This window comes from Urocampus carinirostris, chromosome 6, assembly GCF_059441175.1.
Source record: "Urocampus carinirostris isolate Australia breed hairy pipefish chromosome 6, RoL_Ucar_1.0, whole genome shotgun sequence".
NCBI classification, from domain to species: Eukaryota; Metazoa; Chordata; class Actinopteri; order Syngnathiformes; family Syngnathidae; genus Urocampus; species Urocampus carinirostris.
In genome coordinates, this window is record NC_142354.1 from 25209362 (window position 1) to 25230189 (window position 20828).

General features: G+C 40.1%; 1 protein-coding gene across 2 annotated transcripts in view; it reads right to left on the bottom strand.

Annotated features, from left to right (window-relative positions):
- LOC148364365 (zinc finger protein 385A-like) overlaps nt 1-20828 on the bottom strand; it is a 67781-nt gene that overhangs the window by 13620 nt on the left and 33333 nt on the right. For both annotated transcript variants that reach the window (XM_088338434.1, XM_088338433.1), the window contains exon 3: nt 16619-16729. In XM_088338434.1, the coding sequence (XP_088194560.1) occupies nt 16619-16729 (111 nt within the window). The remainder of the gene's footprint in view (nt 1-16618; nt 16730-20828) is intronic.

The window sequence follows — 20828 nt, forward strand, 5'->3', positions numbered from 1 at the left end:
GTTCGGGTTCAGAAGAGTCAGACTCAGGGGGTTCGGGTTCAGAAGAGTCAGACTCAGGGGGTTCGGGTTCAGAGTGGCGATTCAGACAGGACAGGCGGAATCAGAACAGGCAAGACATGAGAGGGTCAAAATCAAAACAGACAAGACATGAGAGGGTCAAAATCAAAACAGACAAGACATGAGAGAGTCAAAATCAGAACAGACAAGACATAAGAGAGTCAAAATCAAAACAGACAAGACATGAGAGAGTCAAAATCAGAACAGACAAAACAGGAGGAGCGGAGTCGGACTGGCAGGCAGCGGAGTCGGAGTCGGCCCGACGGGCAGCGGAGTCGGAGTCGGCCCGACGGGCAGCGGAGTCGGAGTCGGCCCGACGGGCAGCAGAGTCGGAGTCGGGCTGGCACGCAGGGGAGACGGAATAGCAGGCAATCGGCACGGGAGTCGGGCAGGCAGGCATGAGAGTTGATCAGGCAGGCGTCAATTCTTCCCGGGACCCCATTCGAGGCACAGCAAGGGCCACGACGGGCGGGGCCGTGGTTCGAACGGGCAGGGAAGGCCAACTCAGTAGGCGCCTGCCGAACTGCGCTCTCCAGCTCTCCCCAAGTCGCGCTGGGATCGTTCGCTGAGTTCTATTTGTTGGCTGGTTCATTCTGTCACGAGACGTGGTGGCGTGGAAGGGGACCGGACCAGAACAGAGGCAGGAGGCATGAAGGGAGAACTCAAATGCGTTGACGATCCGTAAGTTTTATTTAATAAAATAAAAGTCGCCCAATACTCCGGGGCAAAACAGAACAATACAGAGTTCCTCCGGCACGAACTTAACGGGACATGGCATAACAGACTAAAACAGGACAAGGCATAACAGACTAAACAGGACAAGGCATAACAGACCGGGACTGTGAAGAATGGGTAGTAATGAACCAGCACCCGCCAAACCCAAAATCCAGCCTTAAAAAGCAGAACACCAATCAGCTGATCTGCTTCAGCTTGAGTTCGGGGCGTGGCATACTGGTCGTCATGGCGACCGTGACATACTGAGGATGAGCGGTGCAGATAATGGATGGATGGACTTCATTACATGGTGTCAGTGTTGGTTAATTTGCGATTATTGCTTACAGTAATAGTTGACTGGGGATAATGGATGGTGGCAGTACGGGTGCCGTTTATTTTGGGTTGAACAGAACAGGAAAAGAATAACAATCCGCCACGCACCACACAATTTGCTTTTTTGCTTAGGGATTCAGGGATGATGGATCTTGCCACTAACCGTGCATTTCATTTTAGGCAGCCCTGACAAAACTGCCTTCTGCTGGTCCCTGTTTGCAGCAATGTGCAATCAGGGATAATGGATTGCTGATTATTTTTTTCAAACTGCGATGCACAAGGATTGCGAAGTACAAAGCACAAAGTGGTGAGGGGTCACAGAATGGCCAGAGAAAATAATTAGAGGAAACCCACAAGTCCCGGCTGAAAATAGCCCGAGTATTAACTTGTGATGATAGTTAGCCGCCTAACGCTCATCCTGATTGTTGATGACACACTGGCACGCTTAGCTCGCTGCTTGTGTAACTCAACCCGGTTGCCGCTGCCTCCTAAAGCTCTCCATTAGTCAGGGGATGACGCTTCACAAGCCCGTAAACAACTGCGTCAAGAGCTCGAGTCCCTTTATATCCACAGGAAGAAGACATCAAATAAATACAATTCATAAACAATAAATTTTCCTGAAGAAAACAATCATTACATTGACATGAAGGGCATTGTTGGTTTAAAGGGACAGTGTGTATTGTTTAGTGCTCCATAGTGGTAAAAAACAAACAAAAACTACTGAATGTAAAGATACATGATCAATCATATAAACAAGCATTTTTTAAAATACCAGTAGGTCAAGAAACTTGCATTTATTTGACCTACTGTAATATGAGCCTCACCTAAAGGTAGCTGATATAATTGTCTTCCGATATGCTGGTACGTAACCCCCAAAACCCAAAAAAGGCTGGTAAAAAACATGAGAAGTAAAATGGTGCGTTTTAGTCTCTTGGAGTCTCCGTAGTTTGTATTCTTCCTTATGCTTTATAGCACTCATTTCCGGTTGCACTACACAATACAGCGGCATCCAGTGGTCAAGTGAAGTCATGTTTATTTGTATATCCCTTAATCACAAGGAGTCTCGAAGGACTGCAAAGACTAGACTATTATTACACCATCCCCTGATCTTAAAGGGCAAGGAAAAACTCAAAACCTCAACATGAGGAATATAAGGAACCTTGAGAAGGGGCTGCACTTGAGGTAATCCCCCTTCCAGGATGACAAGGTTCAAATGGATGTTCCAAGGGGCATCAACAAACAATATTTGCAATGTCTTTCAGTTATTTAAAATGCCATGTACACTTATGTTATGTAAATGTATTACACCGACTGGTATAAAAACACAAATTTTGTTGTTAATCAGACTCATGGATGTAAACAGTTTTGGGACTAATGACAAAGGAACGCATTCGTGGAATGCAGTCACTTTTCTCGGTAACAAGTACTGTAACACATTAATACAATTGTACCTCTACCATCATTTCTACTTGCTGCGTTAATCTACTAGTTTTCAAAAGTAGATCATGGATTCCATCATCCTATGCTCGTGATGTAACATACAACCCACAATCAGCCAACAATGACTGACAAAGGCTGGCTTTCTTTATTTTTGCCTACAAAATAGAACTAAATACAGTTAGAGTATAATTGAATTTCTGAATTTCTCCCAATAGAGATATTCTCCCTTTCAATATATATAATCACATCAAAGCTGTGTTTAGAAATATAAAATAAAATACTGAAATCAAGGGGCAATATGTATGCAAATATTTGGTTGTGTGTCACCAATAGCTAATGGTACACAGTGCCTGGGATGTGGCCGTAGCTTATACAGGAACAACGAAATAGACGGGGCAAGCGTGAGCACTTAATTTACGGTAAAATGCGTGAAATGATTTTGAAGTAAAGAGATAACGTCTTAGACAGTACCCAGAAACGGAGAAGGAAATATTCGAGTGGTCTGAAGCCCAGAGGCAAAATGGATATGGGGTGTCTCGGTTAAGTGCTCATTTGCTAGTTCCCAAGATTTTACCTAGCCAAAAAATATGAAGGCTTTACTGCTTCCACAGGTTGGTGTACACATTTTCTTCTATTTTATCATGTGGCTAAAAAAAAGCAGTTTTATGGGGTGGGCTTTAATGAGAGTATATACAGTATTTTGTAACTAGTTATTTTACAGAGAAATGCTCTACTTTTGGGTGTCTTTAATCTGGAGGGTAGTGGAATTACTTTTTAAATTAAGTGACAAATCTATGTAATTCATTACCATTTTGCAGTAACGCTAATCATTGTACGTAGTTTTTAATTTGAAACCTTACTCCAATTAGTTTGAAAACCCAAATTTTGATTTCAACCTGATTATTCCGTGCATGTAAACACACCCGACGAAGGTCGGCCGATGCAGGGATTGGCGCGAGGATACGCCAGCTAGCCACGAGGACGAGAAAGCTGTCAGATCCTTGAATTATGATAAAACTAAGCTGAAAAAACTAGCAGCAACCCTATATGGAAAGGGATTAGCGTGATTGAGGAGGCTTGGATGGGATTTTAAAGGGGAGAAAATGGAAGCGGGCGAACGTCCCAGAAATCCTTTTTTCACTCCAAGCAGGAATCGCTTTGATGTTTTATCTATAAAGTGACAAAGGCTCAGAAAAAAAGAGCAAATCGGGGTACAGGCTGCAGCCAGAGGAATATTGTGTCGAGCTGGGGAGAGAACGATACAGTAAACCCTACAGAGGATGAAAGGGAACGGGCAGGGGACAAACTCAAAATTTGGGGAACGGAGAGCGCCGTGGCTCTGCAGTGGCGACGGCTAATGCAGCACGGCGTGACGTCAGCTTTGCAGCAGCACGATGCTTACCGCCGGTGGGCTAATTTGTCCTCTGTGGCCAGAGATGAATTGGCAATGTTAGCGTTACGACATGTAACTTGAGAGGGAATCCGTGAGAGGCGTTTTTATCCCAGAGTGGTCACATCAATCATTTAGTCGCTTCTACTTTTAATTCTGTTTAACAACCGGGGGTATGAACAGGCTTGGGGATTAACGCAATACAGGGTATGTAATTACGTAGTTAAGATACAAAAACTTGTACAGACGATCCCTACTTACGACCATTCGACGTAAACAAAACGGTAGATACGAAAAAAATATCCGGACATTGCTGTAAGTTAGATTTTGTATTGTGAGCACCTTTTTCCAAGTAGAGAACAGTAAATCGTCGTGCTTCATTCCGCCACGAGGCACTGTCAGAGGTCACCCAGCATCCACCCCGAAGAAGAAATCTGACTTCTGCTTCCTGGTTTGTGTGTAATCATAAAAACGTCTACTGTATCGCTAGCAAGATCATTGAAGTTTTTATTGTTTAATATCTCGTGCATCCATTCAATACGGTTATTTTAAGGCAGAGGCAAGCCGTTTCATTTGAAACAAAAGTGGAATAAGAAAGCTTGATGCGGTTGAGAAAATGGTCGGAACGCTTTTTTCGCCACTTTTTACCACGGAGGAGGACCTCTTTAAGCGCATCTCCCAAAACTGAGTTAAACTTTATAGAGAGTTAGCTTTATAGAGAATTTCAATTTATGAAATGTTCATTTTTTAGTACATAACAATACAGGTTACTTTTACAAGCCTTAAAAACCCTTAAACATAGAAAATATAGCACTGAAGCAACTTACAAAACAAATTCAATTTACGAACGATCGCCCAGAACGCATTCGTAGGTCGGGCAGCGTCTGTACCGTATTTTCAGCACTATAAGGCACACCTCAAAACATTGCATTTTTTCAAAAGCTTACTGTACGCCTTATAACACGGTGCGCCTTATTTGTGCGAGAGGTGTTAAGATGTGTTTCATTTTAGCAAATGAAGGTCTTATAATATTCTCTCTTGTTTTACCAATTATATCCGGTATTTCATATTTCTTATTTTGCAAAAGAAAACAACACCTATGTCTGCTATCTCTGAAAAAATACTGAACCCGGGTGTGCCCCGGCAAAGATTGAAACCTCACCTATTGCTAGATGTTATTTAGGCTTAAATTTAGAACCCTAATTTTATCCACGGCGTGTAAATGCTGTCATACGGGTGTAAACAAATTGTTTTCGGGACGCGGACCTTTTGAGAACCGAAGTGAGGGATATAATTAAGTTTCCCCCTTGAAGATCAGGGCAGTGTTACACAAGTTTCAGATGACTCTTCTCCTGTGTCCTTTCCAAACTTCTGCACTTAGAGGACAAGAATTTAGCACCCAATTGTCACTATTTATTTTTATTTCAGGCAGCCTCTGCTTGAGAGATATATCTGAGAGTTGCTGGAATGCTATTTTATGTTTTTGGTTTGTGGTCACAGTGACAAGCTTTAAAAGGGCTTTAGTGGGAGTTTTAATCAAAATATTTTCCTACACCGAAAGGTTCATTTCGGCTCGGCTTCTTTTTTTTAACTGTTAATAAATAAGATGTATTTTTTCCAGTGTAACTTAAAATTGATTTGAGAACATTTCTGCGCTATATTTTTATTCATTCATTGGTATCCGTTTTTATGTGTGTGTGAAAAGATGTTTGGTATTGATAGGGGTGGACAGGGCGTTTGGAATTTGGAATTTCAGCCGAAAAAATAGAACTATGAATCGATTTACCCTACCTGTCACTGCGCTAACTGTCTTTTACCAACAATTTAGAATAAAAAAGGCCCCTCGATTCAGATTTCCAATATTTGTGTATCACACACACCTCCCTACCTCAAATATTGTTTTCTCAAACAGTATTTGGTTTGTATTTCTCCTTTTTCTCCAATTTGAAATATTTCACGTATGTCATTTAAAAAAATACTTGACTAAATTTATTTTTTAACACGACAGTGTGTGTTATTTAGTACCTCCTAGTGGTAAGAAAAAAACCTGTATTCATTTAAAAAAATATTTAAATGATTTAAATAATAAGGTCTGTCTCACACCCCCCTCCAATGGTTTTACTGGTACCTCCCTTGCCGCACTAAATTCATTCAACTCAAGTCCTTCTCCTCTGAACCCCTATCCAGTCACCTCAGGAGTACCCCAGGGCTCTGTTCTGAGGCCCCTCTTCTTTATAACCTACCATCTCTTCTGACGCAACATCTTCAGCAAATTCAATATTTCCTTCCACTGCAAACCCAACTCGATTCTCCCATCTCTGTGATTAAGGGCTATACAAGTAAACATGACTTGACTTGAAACAAATCAACCCACTTTTCTCCTATAATAATATAATGTGTTTATTAAAAAATATTGATAGGCGTGATTAGAACAAATACGCCATCGTTTTCTTAATTACCGTATTTTCCGCAAAATAGTTTTTGGTCCTATATTTTCCATACATAAGGCGCACCGGATTATAAGGCGCTACAATGGGAACGTCGACAAAACAGTCAGATAGTTCAGTCCAACTTATTACCCCCTTAACATTCCGAAAGCTTGCAAAGAAGCAAATACGTGTCGTAGACACGTGCGGATGCGGTGTCCGTACGATTTCACTCAAATGCATCGTTCCAAATATAATTTGGAAGGTTAAAGTCTTGGGATTCAAGAAATGCCAACCATTCCTTAGTTTCTATTTTCTTTTTCGCTCGCAACTTTACTGTGCATATGACAATAAACACTTGGAATTGAGTTTAATTTAAAAAAAGACCCATCACAGAAACATCAATATCACTCTGAAACAAGATACTGGGAAAATGTATAGCCGGAGTAGCTCATCGAAGTCGTTGTGTTCAATAATAATGTGCAACCATGGTCCTCTTATATCCGTGAGTGTAGTAAATTCAGGAGAGTAAAATATTTACAAATACAGAATGGTAAAACATGTTTCCTCTATGCCGTAGACAACCGAACTTGCTATTCACATTCATCTTTTTCGGCCAATTGCAGGCTTTGTTTTGTCCCTTTAGCCTTTGCAAGCCTGTAAATGATAAAAAGGATCCGTCCCCTTTACCTCCGAATAACTTTAGCCAATAGTGATCGATTCAACTGATGATTGACACATCTTTTTCGGCCAATTGCAGGGTTTGTTTTGCCCCTCGAGCCTATGCGAGCCTGTAAATGATAAAAAGGATCCGCCTCCTTTACCTCCGAATAACTTTAGCTAATAGTGATCGATTCAAATGATGATTGACACATTGGTTAGCCAATGAAACGCCGGTATACAAATCCTTGCATACACCACGGACTACTTCGCGTTCGGGGCAAAATCTAGTCGGCGGCTGCTTGCATTAGTTGCAAGACTTTGCGACTTAATATTGATCCATATATAAGGCGCACTGTATTATAAGGCGCATGGTCATTTTTTGAAAAAAATTACGACTTTTAGGTGCGCCTTATAGTGCGGAAAATACGGTATGCATTTTTAAGACCTATTCATGCGAACACTGGAAGTGACCTATTGTTGCTAAGCGCTATAATATTCACGATCACGAGTATTTGTACTGAATTAGGTGTAAGGGAAATTACAGTTTGATTATTGTTTGTACGTGCCTTTGTATGCTTTTATTCTCCAAAGTACCTTAACGACGCCAACGATTATATCGAGGTGCTGTTTGTATTCTTGCAAAGATTGTATCCTCTTGGGGCCCGCTAACAATTAATCAAGATGGCCGTTGCTTTGGTGCTGGGATGTCCACAGAAGAGATTACAATTGTATCCTCTTGGGGCCCACTTAAAATTAATCAAGATGCCATTCGCTTTGGTGCTGGGATGTCCAGGGAAGAGATTACAATTGTATCCTCTTGGGGCCCGCTAACTATTAATCAAGATGTCCATTGCTTCGGTGCTGGGAAGTGCAGGGAAGAGTTTGCCTCCCTTTGCCATTACCTTGACTTCTCAGTGACGCATTGTACGCTTTGTGTTACAAAGTTTCACTTTGCTTATTGCTCATTCATTATACTCGAACGCCATCTAGCGACCAACATTATTCACTTAATTTAAACATGTGTTATCTGTCTAAACCAATCAGATTCTTTACCTGTATTCATGTGACCTTGTTTAAGCCAATCCGATGTGTTGTTCTATGCCTGTGCTTTCCAATAAATGAGTCTCTAACCATAGGGGGAGCGTGATTCCCTCCTGAGACGATCTTGGAAGCAGATCTTGGAAGCAGATCTTCGAAGCCCGCGCCTCCGCTATCGAGGGCTATCGAAAACCGAATTAGCGACTCACTGTTCTTTTCTTCATCCTAATACAATCTCAAGTTTTGACATTAAAAGTAGGCTTCATATAGCGTACTATAGTCGTCTTGTTGTAGTGCATGTTTATTGTACGTGGTTGTTCACTGATCGCTGTAAATAGAGCACCATTGTAAATGAGACCCTAGCTTTATTGGAGTTCCCCATATAAACAAATACTGTGTGGCTTTGGGAGACAACAGAGGAATACCACACTTATTAGTCATGTGAAAATGAAAGATGACTCATTTTGCGTTTGCATTATTAAACATTTTTTACACTAATTTTTAAGTTTTACAGCAAATATTGGCTCCAAATATCGGTTATCTGCCTCCTCTTAATACGAATCGCTATCGGGCCCGAAAAACCCATATCGGTCGATCCTAAGTAATAACATAGTAAAAACGTACTATAGGAACATATAGGAACAAAATGTTCAGGCTTCCTACAGCTTAAGGCACGTTCAATTCAAGACTTTCAAAGACTTTTTAAATTCCTTATAAAATAAAATTTAAGACCGAGTCGGCAACAAAACACAATTAAAACCAACGAAACAAAAAATATAAATATTTTTCGCACACATTACATTGTGCTTCGTACATACTACGTGGCACAGCTTTTAGCCATGGCAAAAAACTGTCGCCGGATGTCCACTTTCCAATATATGTACACGGTTTTAAATGTTCCCATGGTCCAAAGTAAACATCTCTCCCCTCAGTTGCTATGTATATTGTGGGTAGACCTACAATAAGACATGTGTCTGCTCTACAAGGCTCGACTGAAACCACATCACCGATTTGATAGTTGTTATTCCGGTCACGCGATGTTGCCACGAAAGTAAATCGGTGAATTATTAAAAAAGACAATTGATAAATATTACTAAATCTTTTTAGTTAAAAAAAACAACAATCTTGTTAGTGTGTTCACATTTTTAAGACTTTCGAAAATCGGATATGAGACACTTTAATGCCATTTAAGGCCTTATTTTTAGAACAATGAATTGAATACCGTATTGAGGATAAACAGTTCAGATGATGGATGGATGGAGAACAACTTGGTTGCCCTTCACGCTAATCAGTAACAAAAATGAGCTCTGAGCGTTAAAAAGTTCAGCGACCCCTGCACTACATCATTCAGCGACATCAAGTGGTTAAATAATATGCACTGTCACTCTAAAAACTGACATACCCGTGATGCAAGTCAATGCGGAAGAAGAACGAAAATTCTCAGCAATTCTTCCAAGGTTTATGACTAAAAGTCGTTTGCCCAGACACGTATACAAGATCTCAGTGGCTGTAAACGTCAAACAGCCAACACATAAATCGTCTTCCTGGATTCTCACATTAAAAGCCTGTTTCCATCAAGAAATACCGTTGCCTTTAGCAGACGGTGAGGCAGATTGGAACACTGTAATCGATGTTCCTCTTATGTGATGACACATTTGCCTGGGCGCAATAACAAACTACTAAAACATCATTAAAGGGCGGCGTTCAGAAAAGCTATTCTTTTGTGGAGCTTTCTCTCTTTCATTGGTGATTTCGAAGAATCTATAGTAACTAAGATTTTTTTCCATGAAATCAATGTAATGAAATGATTTATTGGTAAAACATGATACAACTTTGACCCCTACCCTCCCTTTAAAGCAGGGGTCCTGAACTCAATTGACTTGGGGGCCGCTGGAGCTAAGGTTGGGTCGAATCAGGTTCTCCACAAAAAAGTTCAGATAAAAACATTCCATTGTTCACAAATATCCATCCATCCATTATCTGCACCGCTTATCCTCAGTAGGGCCGCGGGAGAGCAATCTTCGGGCAGTGGGCAGGGGATATCGGGAACTGGTTGCCAGACAGTCGCACTAGCTTATTCACACCTAGGAACAATTTGGACTGGCCAATTAACCTGACATGCATGTTTTTGGGAACGAGGGAAGAAACAGAAATGCCCGGAGGAAACCCACGCAGGCACGGGGAGAACATGCAAACCCCGCACAGGAGGATTAGATCCCATGAACTCAGAACTGTGCAGCGGACGGGCTAACCACTCAACCGCTGTGCCACCCAAAATCACTACCCAAAACTATCTGAAAATATAAAGATGAAGAAATAATATGAAAATCAATCAATCAGTTACAAATTAATCTATAATCTGCTAGGGCTGCAGAAATACTCTAAAAATACTAGTCAAGTCTAGTCATGTTCACTTGTACAGTATAACCCCTAATTACAATACTTCTCAAAGGGCTGCACAGACCACAGATTATTGCAAACTACAGACTATTTTACACCATTCCCTGATCTAAAACCTACATGAGGGCAAGGAAAAACTCAAAAGCCTCACCATGAGGAAGATAAAGAAACCTGAATAAAGGACCCGCATTAAGTAATCCGCCTTCCAGGAAGACACAGCTGCAATGGATGTTGCAATAACAAACAATAAAATAAAAATGACAAACAATACAATGGAAATATTAAAATATATCTTCAAAATATTACAAAAAAAACCCTACAGTAATATTGATAATACTACGGAGATACTACAAAAATCTAACAGCAGAAACATTATAAAACACTAAGCAACTACAATAAGACTACAAAGCCTTATCAGAAAATGTATTGCTTGGAACCCAATATATTACCCAATATATTGTTATATTAATGGATCTTTAATTTTTAGATTTCATGACCCGCAGGTATTTTAAAAACAACGTAATGTAATTTTGTATTCTTTTCCTTAATAAATGTTTTTTACCACTAAGAAGAGCTACGTAATACACAATATATTATTATCTTCCTCAAAGATGACCTCTTTCTTATGTAGCCCCTTCTCAAGGTTTTTGATTTTCCTCATGCTGGGGTTTTTGAGTTTTTCCTTGCCTGCATGTTGGTTTCAGATCAGGGGATGGTGTAATTGTAATCCTGAGCCGCCTTTTGAGACTCTCTGTGATTAAGGGCTATACAAGTAAACATGACTTGACTTGACTTGAAACAAATCAAGTATTTTTACACCACTTCAAATCGCTATATAAGACACACTGTAGCCTTAAACCTTTCCCCCCCTTTTTCCTTTAGACGCATTGCATCAAGCAGGCGTTGCACCATTGGACCAAAAAACTGCCTAATCAGCTTTAATGTAAGTTTAAAGACACGCTGCTGTTCCCTTCACTCCTTGGGTTTCTTCACACCGCTTCTCGTCAGACGAATTCTAATACTCTCTCGTAGCCAGACGATAGCGATCTAATTCTGAGTTGTGATGAGCAAGGGCACAGTAAGTTTGATTATCTGGAATAGAAATAATTGAACCTAGAGCAAAATGTAAATAGTCTGTATTTATATAGCGCTTATCAAGTCAATGAAGACCTCCCAAAGAGCTTTACAATGTGTTTCACGCTTAACCCATTCACACACACTCGCATAGTGTCAGCCATTCAAGGCAACTAACTGCTTATTGGGGGTATAGGGGATTCAGTGCCAAGCCCAAGGACACCTCAACATATAACACTAAGGAGGCAGGAATCGAACATGCGACCTCTTGATCCCAAGAGGTCCGGGACCCCTCGCTACTTCTGGTTCGGTTATTGCTGCGTTGCGGATTTTGAATTGTCTTGTCTTTATTGTCTTTCATATCAACGTATCGTTCATTGTGTTCTGCAGCAGACAGCGCAAAGCAAATGCTATCATGGGGACAGGTTGTGTGGGTGGATGTCAGGTGGGCGTGACTGTCTTTGTAAGCGACTGTGATAGGGCGGTGAAGTCTGTCAATCAAACAGTGGGGGCAAGCACATAAGTCAATGAAGAACAGCAGCAGCTAGTAGCTTTAGCATCTCATTACATTGAAAAGAAATTTAAGAATTTTCAAGGCCAACTTCTCTGGTACCAATAAATTGAAAAATCTGGTGTGAGTCATTTATTTTGCAGGACCACACATATATTTTGTGATTTACATCTGCGCAATTTTTATTCTTGTATATGCATTTATCAAGACATCTGAGTTTTAGATCTTGAATAGATCACAAATATATTTGTTTTTGAGACAAATATCTCCCCATTAAGGTCTTGGGTAAACATGACAGTGATATGTAGCATACATTTTTACTTGCAGGAAGTTATTCCTATTACAATTTACCACTGGGAAACACTTCCTTAGTTCTTTTGCATGGCCATAATAATTGATCTGTAATACTTATCTAATACATTTTCATTGTGCCCTGTTTAGGTGTAGCAAGCACCTGTCACCTTGCGTGCTTCGTGGATTATTATCAGGTCAGAGAAGAGACCGAGGCGGCGTCGCGAGATAAACCAATAGCAGTACCTCAGGTCCGGCCTACTGCTAACGGCTACATAGTAACTCTCACTAGCTACCCCTGGAGAGCCTGTATCTCAGCAATACCATATCCATTACCCATGAAACGGATGACCAGGAGCTACAACTTGTGGGAAACTGCTACATTTGGGGCGGTTGTATTTTAATTATAGGAGAGCAATTAAAGGATATCTGGTAATGTGTAGCTCGCCATCGCTTTCTTGCACTGAAAGGAAAAGCCCTCCAATTTCGTTGTACTTTTGTATAATGACAATAAAGACCATTCATTTAACTGCAATTATGTGTTCTGTATTTTTATTTGTAGATGTATAGTATTTATTTTGATACATTTGTATACTCTCAGTCGGTATGGATCATCTGGAGGTAAATTTGCCCCACATCAACCACGATAATGTTGGAGAAATTGGAGGTTCGATAATCGAGAGAAAAGTCTTCTCATATGTGGATAAGGAAAATGGACAGGAGCCAGCCTCGTGGAGGGAGATACAACTTTATTGATGCGTCAATGAAGATCTCAGAGAGCTGGGAACATGACAATGTTTTTAAAGCTGGTAGTGACGATTAAGCTTCGGTTACACCCCAAAAGGCGGTCCTGTATCACGTATCAAGTTCAGAGCGTCCCGTCCCTTGCACGCTATCTTCAAGGAAACTTAATGTCGCCAAGCGTATCTTCAAGGATGTCTACCCGACCTTTTCCCACAACTGTAAGCAAGTCTTTCTAAATTTCTACATGTATGCAAATCTATTCTACAAATGCAAGTGTATTTACCACAACAATAACTGAGGGATTACTGTACATAATACCATGCTGTATCACGGTTTACTTATCGTGGTACTTTGTGAATTTATCGTGCAATGAGTTCTGCATTCTGATTGGCTAAAATGAATTCCCGCCCCTTTTTTGCTTGTGTCTGCTTCTGTATCAACGACATTGCAGTCTGAGTAGTACACATACGTAAAACATCTTAAGGAACCTACTTTACGAATGTATAGGCAAATCTTTTTATTATCTCCAAGTGTCAACAAAACGCTCTGGACCCACAATAGCACCAAAAGGCAGAGAAAGATGCTTTCTCTCGCCAACAAAGTTGGACTTCTCGACCCGCTAAACCTGCTCTCGAGCTGCATGCAGCTCTTTGATAATCCCTAGTGGCTCCCTGGCACTTTTTCAAAAATGTTTAATAATAGAAAAATATAAGGTTTCTGTAAAAAGGCACACAGGACACATTATTTAAAGTAGTATAGACACTGTATAAGTATTCTACTTTATAAGGCTTATATAAGGCTTTGCATTTTTTGCAGCTCCAGACATATTACAGGCTTTTTTTCCCAATATTGTATGGCTGTTTGAACATTAAGGGTTGCAGAAACTAAATACGGTAAATAAAGGTTTCTTTTTTGCGGGTTTTTACTATCAAGGGAAATTTTTGGAACGCACCCCCCGAGAAAAACGAGGGGTTACTTGACTGAATTCTTTTGAATTTCATTCAAATAGTAAAATGACTTCAACAGTGCTTATTATTTGACCACTAGATGTCGCTGTGTTTTGTCATGCATCCAGAAACAAGTGCTAGGAATACAAACTATGGAAACTCAGTGACCGAACCAAAACACAGTTTTTCTTTCCATTCTTTTTCATGCCATTCACAAGGTTTTTGGTTTTCTTGGTACCCGTAGCAGCAAGATGGTGGACAAATGTATCAGGCTCGCGTCATGTAATATAAATACAAATTTCTCAACCTAAGCGTTTTTTAATACATGCATGTTTTATGTATTTTTGCTTGCTTTCTAAATCACTTTTGTTTCTTGTATTGAAGTTTTTCTTTTCTTAACCACTAGGATACCTTCAATAATACACACTGTCCCTTTAAAGGTTGGTACAGTTGTATCGGGACACCCTTTGTAAGAATGCGTAAAACATACAGTTTGTAATAAAAGACTTAATCATATACACTTTTGAAGATTTTACTAGACAACTTGATGCTGACATGGAAATCACTGTTTTAGCCAGATTTTATGAAGTAATATAAATCGTAGTTATAAATCCTCGACGCATATAAAATGGCCGCCACTTGTACGGCATTTTTTTTTTACTATTGACCGCCTGGCAGGCAATAAGACTGACTGAGACGTTTATGGTTTTGGCGGTAAAAAAAACAAACAAAACAAACGAAAACGGAACCGCCGACAAGTGAGCTCATAAAATAATCCATTAAACACAAAAGCAAATGTCACCAGCTGGTCGCTGATCATCTGTGAAAGCTTCACACTCATTAAATGAAGAGTATCACGTGTATTTGGCGCCGCCCCTTTTACACCGATGAACTTTCACGGGAGTTTCACGAGAGAGGTGACAAATATAAACCTTAAAGATAGCGTGGGCAACTATTTGAAATTGTGGGCCGCTTAGGGGTAAAAAAATATGGCCCGGGGACTGTTCCAGGACACCTATTATTTTTTTCCATTTGTGATTGAATATACAGTACATGTAGATATCTACATTGGTATTATTCATATTTGTCTTTTAATAGTTTCGTGGTTTTGAAAACACTCACAAAACAAAAATATACTAGGTTTTAAGCACTAAATTTGCCGATAAGGTATTGTAGTTTACGAAAGTTGCATTTTTTAGTATCTTGTAGTGTTTCTGCTGTCAGATTTTTGTAGTATTTCTCTAGTATTTTGTATTATATCAATAGTAGTATTTTTGTAGTAATTCTGCAGTCACATTTTGTAGTATTTCTGTCGTATTTTTTATTATTACTATAGTTTTTTTTTTTAATAATTTTGTTGTGATTCTGCAGTAGTATTTTTAGCATTTCTATAGTTGTGTTTTGTATTGTTTCTGTAGTATTTCCTTTTATTATTTCAATGGTGGAATTTTTATAGTATATACATATTATTTTTGTAGTATTGATATTGTAATATTCTCTATTAGTATTTTTGTATTATGGTATTACTATAGTAGTATTTTGTAGTATTTCTGCAGATGTATTTTTAAAGTATTTCCTTAGTCGCATTTCTGTTGTAGTTTTGTCATTTTTCCATGGTAGTATTTGTGTAATATTTCTTCAGTATCTTTGTAATTGTAATTTTACTGTACTTGTATTTTTGTACTATTTCTGATTTAATATTTATTTATGTCGTAAGATTTATGCAGTTCTATTTTTGTATTATAGTATTACTATAGTGGTATTTTGTAGTATTTCTGTAGAAGTATTATTAAAGTATTTCCATAGTGGTATTTTCTTTGTTCTTTTCTTTAGACTTTTTGTAGTACTCATATCCTAATATTTCTGTGGGTCTATTTTTGTATTACTGTAGCGGTATTTGTTAGTATTTTTGTTGAAGCATTTTTGAAGTTCTTCCACAGCAGTATTTTGTAGTGTGTCTGTAGTATTTCTATAGTATTTCTATTCTAAACATTTTATAGTATTTCTTTAGTATTTTTGTAATATTACTGTAGTTGTATTTTTGTAGTGTTTCTGTTGTGATATTTCTGTAGTGGTATTTTTCATCATAGTATTACTGTGGTAGTATTTTATAGTATTTCTATAGTATTTTTTCTCGTGAGAATAAATGCACAATAAATTAGGTCCCTGTTTTGTAGTAAGTTTGTGGCAGTCTTGCAGTGTTTTGTAGTAATATTTGTTGTAAAAACACACAGTTGACACCCAACAAAAATGTTTTATTAGTAGTAGTTGGTTTACTTTTATATTACATTTGATTATATTTCAGCCATTTTTGTTATGCAAGCCGGATGAAAAAGCATGACTGGCGGCATGTGGCCCACCCCTGCCTTTACGGGACCGTGTGTAATATAGCGCCTCCCAGTAGAAAAAGCATTTAAACCATTTTAAAATAAGGTTTTTGATTTGAATGATAAGCAAAAAACTATGTTGTTCGGTCACGTCGAGTCTCGGTAGTTTGTATTTTTACCACGTGTTCTGTAGCACTCGTTTTCGGTTGCACTACAACATACAGTGACATATATTGGTCGAATATTACACACTGTCCCTTTACCTCCGAGTTGAATCGTATTTGGCAGACGTTGCAGGAGATGATGGGTCGCTTGGTCCTCACTATAGGGGGTCCGAAAGTATGCGTCATCACGGCTTTCTGCACCGGGTCCATCTGAAGAAAAGAAAAAAATACTTTAGAAATGTATCAGCGTATCGATAGTAGTCCTGTAACATGACTTGAATGGAAAAATACCAACAAGTAAATGCCATAAAAATAAATGAACACATAAATAAATCACGTATCACATAAATGTATGACATTAAAAAAATGCAATTATAAAATTAGGTATTTTGTCATGTACCGTATTTTCCGCACTATAAGGCGCACCTAAAGGCCTTTATTTTTTTCAAAAGCTGACCATGCGCCTTATAATACAGTGCGCCTTATTTATGGATCAATTTTAAAATTGCAAAGTTTTCCAACTAACTTGCAGCCGCCGACTAGATTTTCCCCCGAACGCCAAGTAGTACGCGGTGTATGGGATTTATTTACCGGCGTTTCATTGGCTAACCAATGTGTCAATCATCATTTGAATCGATCACTATTAGCTAAAGTTATTCGGAGGTCAAGGGGCGGATCCTTTTTATCATTTACAGGCTGGCATTGGCTTGAACGGCGAAACAAAGCCTGCAATTGGCCGAAAAAGATGAATGTGTATAGCATGTGGCTCACGGCATAGAGAAAGCATTTTTTTCTATTCTGTATTTGAAAATATTTTATTCTCCTGGATTTACTACCCTCACGGATATAAGAGGACATTGGCTGCACATTATTATGAACACAACGACTTTGGTGAGCTACTCCGGGTTTTATATTGTCCCTGTATCTTGTTTCAGACTGAACTCGATGTTTCTGTGATAAGCGGTGCAGATAATGGATGAAATGGAGTGTCTATTTTTAAATTTAAATAAATTCCAAGTGTTTATTGTCATATGCACAGTAAAGTTGCGAGCGAAAAAGAAAATAGATACTAAGGAATGGTTGGCATTTCTTGAATCCCAAGACTTTAACCTTCCGGATGATGGGACGATGCATTTGAGTGACATCGTACGGACACCGCATCCGCACGTGTTCTCGACACGTATTTGCTTCTTTGCAAGCGTTGGGAATGTTAAGGGGGTAATAAGTTGGACTGAACTAACTGACTGTTTTGTCAACGTTCCCATTGTAGCACCTTATAATCCGGTGCGTCCTATGTATGTCAAAAATAGGACCAAAAACTATTTTTTCGGGGTGCGCCCTATAACCCAGTGCTGTCACGGTCGCCATGACGACCAGTATGCCACGCCCCGAACTCAAGCTGAAGCAGATCAGCTGATTGCTGTTCTGCTATTTAAGGCTGGATTTTGGGTTTGGCGGGGGCTGGTTCATTACTCATTATTCACAATCACGGTCTGTTATGCCTTGTCCTGTTTTAGTCTGTTATGCCTTGTCCTGTTGAGTTCGTGCCGGAGGAACTCTGTATTGTTCTGTTTTGCCCCGGAGTATTGGGCGACTTTTATTTTATTAAATAAAACTTATGGATCGTCAACGCATTTGAGTTCTCCCTTCATGCCTCCTGCCTCCGTTCTGGTCCGGTCACCTTCCACGCCACCACGCCTCGTGACAGAATGAACCAGCCAACAAATAGAACTCAGCGAACGATCCCAGCGCGACTTGGGAGAGCTGGAGAGCGCAGTTCGGCAGGCGCCTACTGAGTTGGCCTTCCCTGCCCGTTCGAACCACGGCCCCGCCCGTCGTGGCCCTTGCTGTGCCTCGAATGGGGTCCCGGGAAGAATTGACGCCTGCCTGTTCGACTCTCATGCCTGCCTGCCCGACTCCCGTGCCGATTGCCTGCTATTCCGTCTCCCCTGCGTGCCAGCCCGACTCCGACTCTGCTGCCCGTCGGGCCGACTCCGACTCCGCTGCCCGTCGGGCCGACTCCGACTCCGCTGCCTGCCAGCCCGACTCCGCTCCTCCTGTTTTGCCGGTTCTGATTTTGACTCTCTCATGTCTTGTCTGTTCTGATTTTGACTCTCTCATGTCTTGTCTGTTCTGATTTTGACTCTCTTATGTCTTGTCTGTTTTGATTTTGACCCTCTCATGTCTTGCCTGTTCTGATTCCGCCTGTCCTGTCTGAATCGCCACTTCTGAACCTGAACCCCTGAGCCTGACTCTTCTGAATCTGACCCCCCTGAGTGCGACTCTTCTGAATCTGACCCCCCTGAGTGCGACTCTTCTGAATCTGACCCCCCTGAGTGCGACTCTTCTGAATCTGACCCCCCTGAGTGCGACTCTTCTGAATCTGACCCCCCTGTGTGCGACTCTTCTGCATCGGCCTGACCTGAGTGCGACTCTTCTGCATCGGCCTGACCTGAGTGCGACTCTTCTGCATCGGCCTGACCTGAGTGCGACTCTTCTGCATCGGCCTGACCTGAGTGCGACTCTTCTGCATCGGCCTGTCCTGAGTGCGACTCTTCTGCATCGGCCTGTCCTGAGTGCGACTCTTCTGCATCGGCCTGTCCTGTTTATCTGTCCTGTTCTCGTCGGTTCTGCCTGTCTGTCATCCCCTGTCCAGTTGGCCACCAGACCCCCCCCTCCCGAGCGCCGATTCCGATCCGCCCGACGCAGATGGCGCCTGCCTCTCCCCGTTCCTGCGTGTTCGGAGGAGGGAGCAGGGTTGCCCCAATCGCGATCGTCAACATTCCGGGGCGCGAGGTAGTAATTTTTTCTTTTTTGGGACCTCGGGAGCTGTCCCTTAAGAGGGGGGCTCTGTCACGGTCGCCATGACGACCAGTATGCCACGCCCCGAACTCAAGCTGAAGCAGATCAGCTGATTGCTGTTCTGCTATTTAAGGCTGGATTTTGGGTTTGGCGGGGGCTGGTTCATTACTCATTATTCACAATCCCGGTCTGTTATGCCTTGTCCTGTTTTAGTCTGTTATGCCTTGTCCTGTTGAGTTCGTGCCGGAGGAACTCTGTATTGTTCTGTTTTGCCCCGGAGTATTGGGCGACTTTTATTTTATTAAATAAAACTTATGGATCGTCAACGCATTTGAGTTCTCCCTTCATGCCTCCTGCCTCCGTTCTGGTCCGGTCACCTTCCACGCCACCACGCCTCGTGACAAGTGCGCCTTATAGTGCGGAAAATACGGTATGTTTCATGGATTTTGTCGAGTATTTTTTCTTGTATTTTGTCATTTGGTTTTTATATGTGTACGTATGTATCTAATTTTGTCGTGTATTTTATCATTTATTTTATTTTGTAGTATGCATTGTCATATATATTGTCGTGTATTTTGTCTTGAATTTTGTCATTTAGTTTGTCATGTATGTGGTCTTGCATTTTGTTGTGTATTTTGTAATTTATTTTTTTAGATATTTTGTGTATTTTTTCATGTATTTTGTCATGTATTTTGTCATGTATTTTGTCATGTATTTTGTCTTGAATTTTGTCATTTAGTTTGTCATATATTTAGTGTATTTTTCATGTATTTGGTTGCGTATTTTGTCTTTCATTTTGGTATTTAGTTTGTCATGTATGTGATCTTGTATTTTGTTGTATATTTTGTTATTTATTTTTTCATATGTTTTGTGTATTTTGGCATGTATTTTGTCGTGTATTTTATCTTGCATATTGGTATTCAGTTTGCCAAGTATGTGGTTGTGTATTGTGTTTTGTATTTTGTCTTGCATTTTGACGTGTTTTGTAGTGTATTTTGATGCGTATTTTGTCATTTATTTTTTCGTATTTTTTGTTATATATTTTGTCTCGTATTTTCTAATGTATTTTGTCTTGCATTTTGCCATGCATTTTGTCTTGTTTAATGTCATTTAACTGTCATGTATTTGTTTTGTATTTTCTCAATTAGTTTGTTATGTATCTTGCCGTGCATTTTGCCCTGTATTTTGTCATTTATTTTGTCATGTATATGGTCGTTTGTTTTGTGTATTTTGTCACTTATTTTGTTGTGTATTTTGTTATTTAACTTGTCTAGTATTTTTTCTTATATATTTTGTCATGTCTTTTTTCTTAAGTATTTTGTTATTTGTCGTGTGTTGTTTAATTTTTCATGTAATTGATCATGTACTTTGTCGTGTATCTTTTAATGCATTTTTTTGTCTATTTTGAGATGTATTTTGTCGTGTATTTCGTCATGTATTTTATCATCTCATCTCTTATCTCATTAGCTGCACCGCTTATCCTCAGTAGGGTTGCGGGGGTGCTGGG